This window comes from Aythya marila, assembly GCF_965140915.1.
Source record: "Aythya marila genome assembly, chromosome: 1".
In the NCBI taxonomy this organism is placed as follows: Eukaryota; Metazoa; Chordata; class Aves; order Anseriformes; family Anatidae; genus Aythya; species Aythya marila.
Genome location: NC_139042.1, coordinates 31,898,225 through 31,906,526, shown reverse-complemented (window position 1 = coordinate 31,906,526; position 8,302 = coordinate 31,898,225). Strand labels below are relative to the sequence as shown.

The following is an 8,302-nucleotide window of genomic DNA, read 5'->3' as shown; positions in this document are numbered from 1 at the left end:
CAGGGACAACGCAGCGCTCCCCTCCCCATCTCCTCCAAACAGGAATTGCATCTTTAACCTCTTTGTTTTCATGTACGCAGTCATCATAACAATCCCAGCAAACCTTTGAAAAACGCCTTCCGTCCCCGTGTACCACGGAGAGGTTTGACGCCGGGCGGGCCATCAAAGCCAGGCGGTTATCTCGGCGGCCCTCTGGGGACAGCTGCTCCATGGGACTTCGGCAGGACGTGCCATTACACCAGCTCAAAGCCTGCAGCTGTTTCAAAAAAAGCCATTGTGCCAACATCTGTGCCCCAGAAGCCCAAACAAATCCTAAAAGCAGGAGATTCGGGGGGAACTTAAGGTGAAGGTTTTTGATGTCGCGATCCTGAACAACCCGTCCTTGGTTTAAGAGAGGCAGAGCCTCTGGAAATGAAGGTGCATCTAATGGGACTGGAAAATATACAGTGCCTGCTATGCTGAACTGCTCGTGGCATTCAGACTCGAGTGCAAATTAATCAGGGTACGTGGTTAGGCTGCTGCAGGACACGTGTGGTAGGGAATGGCCATTAGAAACCAGACCCTTCGAACACCAATGGTTGTATTTAACAAAATCAAAGTAATTTGCCTCTTCTCTTCCAAAAATACCATCCACAGTGCAGTTTCAGCATCTGTAAGAGAAATATTAGAAATATTGCAGCTCCTCCTTCATATTTTTGAGTACTCTCCCTGCCTTTATTCTAATCAGCTACCCTCAACTTAATATGAGCAGAGTACCAGAGATGATGCACCCTCCCCCAGCTCAGTTAAATCATAAATTCAAGTATTCCTGTGTTCCCAGTGCACTGCAAGATATCTGTTCTTTCGTTTATAGGGCGGGATTATTGCCTCATGGGACAAGCCAAACAGCAGCCAACTGAATTTTGTCTTTATAAATATTTTAGATATTAAAGAACTATATTCCAACATGTATGTCTTGATAAAATGAAAACAGGTTTCTTTTTCCTTTATAAAAAGTAACATATTTTCTCATGTCTAGACCTCTCCTTTACTTTCGCCTTCAACAAACCCAAACAACACAGATCATGAAGGAGCTCTAGAAAAGTGCTAGTAACTATTTTGTCTCTCAATCAAAAAGGCACCTCCAGGTACTGAGGCCATCCCAGGGACTCTGGACAGAAGCAAAGCAGGACTCCATTATTCATCATGGAAAGGAGTTGGTGTAGTCATCCCGTCCTCGGAAATCATAGAATCACAGAATGGTTGGGTTGGAAGGGACCTTAAAGACCCCCCAGTCCCAACCCCCTGCCATGGGCAGGGACACCTCCCACCAGCCCAGGTTGCCCAAAGCCCCATCCAGCCTGGCCTTGAGCACCTCCAGGGATGGGGCATCCACAGCTCCTCTGGGCAATGTTGGCCGGTGGTTTTTTAAGACTGTTTTGACCCTTTTCACAGGCAGAACTGAAATAACCACTTCCCCCCCCCCCCTCTTAACAGCCACTTTCTCCAGATCTGACAATGCTGAGCCCCGTGCCTGATCAGATAATGAATGTTTACGTGTGACCGTCAGTGTTTGCAAACCGCTCCATTGTTCCCAGCCTCCAGTGGCGAAGCCCCGATGTCCACCAGGACAAGAAAGCAACAGCAGAGGAAGGAAGGGTTTCCTGCCTGACAAAAGCAGACCTGCTTAAATTAGAGACAGAGTTAACTACCCATTCAAACATATGCACACAAAACACTGAAACAGATTGTCTGGCTCTGCTTTGTATAATATTATCAAATCCCAGAGAACCGTGTCAGTAAAACCATGTGAGATGATGCGGCGGTGCTGGCAACCCATCAGCCAGAGTAATGATCACAAAGTGTCCTTTATTTATTTGTCCCTCTGGAAGAACATTCACTCGGTAACCTTCCTGAGATTTGCCTCAGCCCCACTGCAATTCTTTGAACACGTGAAGTTGGTTGAGGGAATTTCGGTGAAATTTTCCAGCACAGCTGCAGTGCAGATTTGGGTTGGTTTGCTGATGAGAGAACAGTTTGCATTTCATTAGTAGCTGTTTTTCCTCGGCTTCGTATCTTCGGCAGGAGTGGGTTTCTGCTTTGAATTCCCACACCGTGACGTCGGTGATGGCTAGGCACTTGACAGCATGGTCGATGTAAAGATCTGCTGCAAAATCTGGGGGATCTCTTTGGTATCCATGGCAATAAAAGACCGTCCTGCTGGCAGTGTCCTTTGCAGCCTGCGGAGCAGAAGGAGGGACAAGGCAGAATTACCATTTCCAATTACGTTTCCTACAGCAAGCTGGAGCTCCTTAAGAAAGGATGTTTTTACTTCTGAATACCTTGCAGTACATGCCATTCGTGTTGCTGTCACTATGCAATTAAGGGCTTGGGAAAGCAGCAGTAGGAGGAAACACTGAAAGCAGTTAGGTCGCAGAGGTCCCTTCAGCAAGACAATCAAGGCTATTTCTAGAGATTTTTTTATTCACATCCTCTTTCTGACGTGCAAAAAATCCATTTTGATCAAGGTACCCATGTCCCAGCAAGGTATTAACGCATCTGTTTTTCTGATGGCAGCTAGACATTTTCTCTGGAAAGGCAGATATTTACTTGCTCTAAATGTATCACCGTGTTTTGACTGAACTCACAGCTCTTTCATTTCAACACGTCGAGCAATTCTAAATGTGCTCTTTGTATTTCCTCTTCTAGACCACAGCAGATTAGATGGACAGATATTTTTTCTACAAATATTAGCCTGACACATTTTTATCCACAGCTTAACCTCCCTTTAAAAATAGCCAAACAAGACGTATTTCACTAAATCCACCTCCCTCATGTCCAGCCAGCAGGCTTGGAAGTTATTTTCTCACTGCTTTTTAAGCAAGTTTTATGTTATGCTCCACAGCATCTCTCCAGCGTTCAGCTGCACTGTTAAAGTGGGTTTTTAAAAAGCTGCTGCGAAGAATTCCCTTCTCCTTCCCCCCCAGCAGCTACAGGAAGGCTTTGTCTAATTCTGCACTTACATATACATAGAAAAGCAGCTCAGTGACAGCATTGTGTGCATGTCCCATACCCGCTGAACTAGGCAATTATAAGATCTCTTCTTACACAGCAGGATATGGTCAATGCTTTGCCTTTTTATTTGTTTTTTCCTCCTTTTTTATACTCCTAGCAGACGTAAGAGGACATTCTGTAATTACAGTCTTTCAGAGTGGATTTTTTTTTAATGCAGACAGCAGCTCTGTGATGCACAGACCTGCAGACAGGACTGATGCTGCCTGTGCAGCTCCATCTTTCAAACCTTCTTGTATCAAAACTGTGTACTGAGGGCCAACACCTTCTGGGCCTTGCCTCATTCTGCTCTAATCAGAGACGTGAACAGAAGCAGAAAAGGCACTGTTAATATCTGTGGCTGTAACAGCTTTCTGTTGTGTGTGCTGGTCCTCAGCAGATGCAGAACATCACCTGAGACAGAATTTCCTTATTTTCCCCTGTGCCCTAACAGTTTAAAGTACAACTATGTAGTAGCACTAAAAGCAGGCACATTGGCTCAGACCCTCCAAAGAATTTAGGTCTCTAACGCAAGGGGAATATCTGTGTCAAATTCTTGGCAGTTTTAAAGACCATAAATCTCCAGCTTCTTTGCTTTTATGCCTTAAGCCCACACATTTTCAAACCGTATTCTGGGCACTACCAAAGGAATCACATCTCTGTCATGATTACATGGTGGTATTACAGATATGGGCAGCACGTGTCCTCCAGTGGGAGGACAAACTCAGTTGCTCCTTTAAGATGTTCACAATGTTTTGAATTAGCTGGCTGCAAGGCAGGTTTGCAAAGACCTGTGAACCAATCTCCTCCCCGACACAAATTAAAGCTTACTGCTTCTCTTTAGTAGATCAAAACCTTAGTGGAGAACACCAGCACGGGCAACTATACCTAACTTCACTGCATTAAAAGCATCACAGCATGGCTGAGGCTGGCAGGGAGCTCTGGAGGCCATCAGGGCCAACCCCCTGCTCAAGCAGGGACCCCCAAAGCAGGGTGCCCAGCACCACATCCAGGTGGCTTTTGAAGATCTCCAAGGCAGGAGACTCCACAACCTCCATGGGCAACCCAAGCCAGACCTTCACACAGTAAAGAAGTGCTTCCTGCATAGTGTATTTATTTTATTTTATTTTATTTTATTTTATTTTATTTTATTTTATTTTATTTTATTTTATTTTATTTTATTTTATTTTATTTTATTTTATTTTATTTTATTTTATTTTATTTTATTTTATTTTTCCCAGCATAGTTTTGCTTTATGATGAATGGAAACAAAGTTATTTTAGGGATATAACATATACTTACCTATCGGCTTGGTCTCCTAAGGATCCTATAAATATGGCAAAAGCATTGACTTGAGAATTGGTGGTCAGGACCTCGGCAAACCTTGATGGTTTAATACCGTATCGCTCGAGATTTGCGTCACTCAGGACGATAACAAAATATTCATCGGCCTCTTCCTTGGCGATTTCTCGAATGGCATGCTCTGTCCCTTCCAAGGTGTGATCGCCGCTCATGCAGAACTGAGCGTGGGCATGCATGACCTGTGTGCACAACGGAACCAAATGTAAATATGTAAGAAGACTTTATGAATAAACATTTATTTTGGCTGGCACCGGAGGGAGCAAATATTCATTTATGCTGTATTAGGGGGGTGCATCTTCAGAAATGCGGACAGTGCTCCAGATACCACAGAAGATGCATTTTTTTTATATGTGATATGTTTTATCATAAGCCAGGCATCAGTTGTTAAAACACACTGGGTCAAACAAACAAAATGACATACGGACAGAATTACAGAATTAGATGGGTCCCTAAGGAAGCTAAAATACTTTGATCAGCTGCAGTTTGAGTAGTAGCTACATTGCTATATATTTAAGAAAGAGGGCTTAGTTTCCTAACACTGCGACCAGTTCCCACCTGTTTATAATTTGCACTAGACTTCCAAGTCCTAACAGTGTCACGGTTGGTATCAAATATCTGATTCAGATAGTGGCAGCAAGTTTTAAAAATGTTGAAACATTTGCTTTGAGCTTTTATAAAATAAGTACACTGCCTGCATTGATGAGACTCTTTCCTATGTAGAAGGTGTGGAAATTCAGATGTTAGAAAATCCAGTCCCTCTAAACCAAATCTTTTAAAAATACTTTTTGAAGGAAGCTCAAATACACAGTTTTAATGTATCAAACTGCCAAACAGGTAAATCCTGCAATATACCTGATTTTTTTTGCATCCTATTGCAGTAAAATTTTGATGAATACAGTCATCTTGCAATTGTGATTTAACATGTTTCCCATCTAGCATTGATGCACTTTCCCATTGCTACTAATTCTCAAAGGTACAAGGCTAATTAATGATCTAGGATCCCTCTACAGTTTATATCAGCCACTTACATGCTAATATTATGACCATGTTATTTAGGTAGAACTGCATATATCACTATATAACGTCTGGAATTTCCTATACCCTTTGACACACAGACAAAATGACACAACACAGCTGTCTGAAAAAAGGCATATCTAGCCTCAATTATTTTGACAGTCTCTGAAAGGCTCTCTTTCAGCTTTATGCAATCACACCTCTTTTGCTTCCTTATCTCTCTTCTATTTCACTCTTCTAACACTTTGCAGTCATAAAATCCTTAATTATCTAGCATCACTTATCAGTAGGATTTACCTTAAGAATCTCTAATCTTTGCTTATTGTTCTTGGGAACTTTGTCACTCCCAACCAAGGCGATGTTGAAGCCATCTCCTGAATGTCCAACAATATCGTACTGCAAGAAAGAAACCTCATCAGTCATCTGTTAGTCATACGCAGTCCTCGGGTCACAGTGACAGGAGAAAGATCAAAGGCAATTTGCTTTCAACAAGAAAACCCAAATGCTGTTCGCTGCATACGTTTATGAGCTGCTTAAGGGAACCACTTGAAATTTCTCACTGACATGAAAACATTGGAGAGAATCACTAACTAATGAAATTAAAGAACAGTTACTTATTTCTATGGCCTGTTTTTCACCTCACCCCACATACTGCAGAGCAGTGATGCATAAGATCAAGACCTTGCCCTCTCACATTGTCCACTTATTTTTTTAAAGTAGTAATTTTCTTTCTCTTGAGTCTGACAAACAAAAAGTGCATTGTTTGAGAGTAGCTTCAATGCCTGATGAATTGTTTTTGTGACCTCATTCTGCTCTGAAAAAAAGTACTACAAGCCTTTTTTTTTTTTTTTTTTTTTTTTTTGTAAATCAACATTCCTTATATATGTGCATTAATAGATATCAGAGTGTGTGGAGAAGTGAATTCCAAGAGCCTCTGTACATTTTTGAAGGAGCATTCCCTTGTAGAAGATGCAGCACAAATGACATGTAGAGATGTATTAGTTCAAGTATCTTGTTGAACAAATAAGGTAGTAGTTGGAAGGCTTTTGTTTTATGTGAGAGTTGCATGAAAACCAAGACAAGCCGAGTTACAGCAAGGTCCTGACCTGACCTTTGTGTTGTGGATATGGCAATCACCCCAGGGAGAATTCACCAGCAGCACAAGAGAGTATTTAAGAGCTGTCTACGCCAAGTGATAGAGCACTGCCTGGATCCTGAGCCACCAAACCCCCAGTGTACTGCAGCTCGTATGACCTGCCCCTGGAGTGCTGCATGAACATGCCTTTATTTCCCCTGACTAGCTGGCACACAGCTGTCTCTAGCAGACAGGGAGCCCTTCTGCAATATTTTGCCTTTCTGTTACCTTTTATTCATGTGGTGCCTGGAGGTCCCTAATTCCAACATAATCATATGGCAAAAGTTGGGTCTCGTTCTCAAAGTCTTTCTCTCTTTTCTATCGAATGCCACTTTATTTGGTACAAGTTGGGTTGTGGAGATTGAAGAAATGGCATTCTTCATCAACAAAGCTCTTTTTATTCGTTTCCATGATGACAACTTACTTATCAAGGTTAAAAGAAAGCTATAGCAACTGGAACAACATTCCTAAATGTGACACCTCTGCAAAAGAGCAAATGTGCCACGTATAGGTTATTTCACCCAGGTTCACGCTTTTAGGACTGCCTCACATAACCCAGACTTTCTTCCTCTGGGAAATCTTAATATAATCTAGTCTCCATGCACTCCCATATCATTTTGCTGTTGGCTTTTCCAACTCCTGTTCTCTCAGCTCTTCCATGTCTTGTATTTGCTACCCAGTCTCAAGTAAACCTTTCTGTCTTTCTCTTCAAATCCTGCTTCTGCTCATATAACCTTTCCTCACTGTTAAGTCTTCACTCTCTCTTTCCTGACTAATATTTACCCGGTGTTTCTATTGTCCCAAAACAGTTATCTTTGCCAGAGAAAAGACATAGCAAATGAAAACACACACATTTTGAGAATAATGTTGAGGTTGCACTCAGCACACTTTGGGATTACTACAGGATGAGATCAAGAACTTGAACACACTTAAAAACGAGACGTTATTCAAATCAGAGGAACTAAATAAAGCAGTGACTCAACGGAGCAGAAAGCATACAGCACTAACGTGGTTCTTACATAACGACAACAGCATCCACAGATCTTCAGGATAGGCTCTTAATTTCAAAACCCTGCAAGACCTTTGCTGAGCAGTTTTGTATTCCCTTTAAAATCAACAACCTAATTATGGAAAGCAAAATGCATTCTCCTGTGTAAAATGAAGCCTGAATGCTCTGTAAGAGCTCCTTCCCAGCATTTCGTGGACCTCTCACCCAGGGTGTCCTGGTATCAGCCCTGTCAGACAGACTTCATGGGAACAGGACATGTTTTGTTATTTGGGAATACCACTTTGGTTCTTGGTACACCGTACTAACGGGCAAACCTTTTATCTCAAAAAGGCTGGATTTAAACTCAGCTTGACAGTCTGTGTGGATGGCTGTAACTCCTAGTTCAATCACCATGGATTTATCCCCCTTGTGTTACTGTATGAGCAGGGGCAGGAACACAGGAACACTGGCTTGGATTGATTTAAGTCAGCATAGGACTGGCAGTTTTTGTTTTGTTTTGTTTTATAAAATAGCGTGCAAGCATAGGCTCTCAGGACAAATCCAGCAGCAAAATACTTGTTTGTTACAGTGCAGCCTTAATTGAATTAATATATTACTGTGGTACAGGGAAGCTTGTTTTCCAGCCTCAGGTACACTGAGACAAGAACTGCTCTAATCAGAGCTTTGAGTACACATGTAAACACATTGTCTCTCCAAATAGCATCATTTTGCTGTTTTTCTTTCCTTACAGGCTAAACCAATCCCTATTCCAC

General features: G+C 42.1%; 1 protein-coding gene across 1 annotated transcript in view; it reads right to left on the bottom strand.

Annotated features, from left to right (window-relative positions):
• Positions 1 to 1,831: 1,831 nt before the first annotated feature.
• Positions 1,832 to 8,302, bottom strand: part of VWA8 (von Willebrand factor A domain containing 8) — a 188,744-nt gene continuing 182,273 nt past the window's right edge. Inside the window, exons 43-45 of the mRNA XM_082784877.1 lie at positions 5,704 to 5,802; positions 4,333 to 4,571; positions 1,832 to 2,219 (exon numbers count right to left, since the gene is read on the bottom strand). Coding sequence (XP_082641003.1) covers positions 2,111 to 2,219; positions 4,333 to 4,571; positions 5,704 to 5,802 — 447 coding nt within the window. The 3' untranslated portion in view covers positions 1,832 to 2,110. The remainder of the gene's footprint in view (positions 2,220 to 4,332; positions 4,572 to 5,703; positions 5,803 to 8,302) is intronic.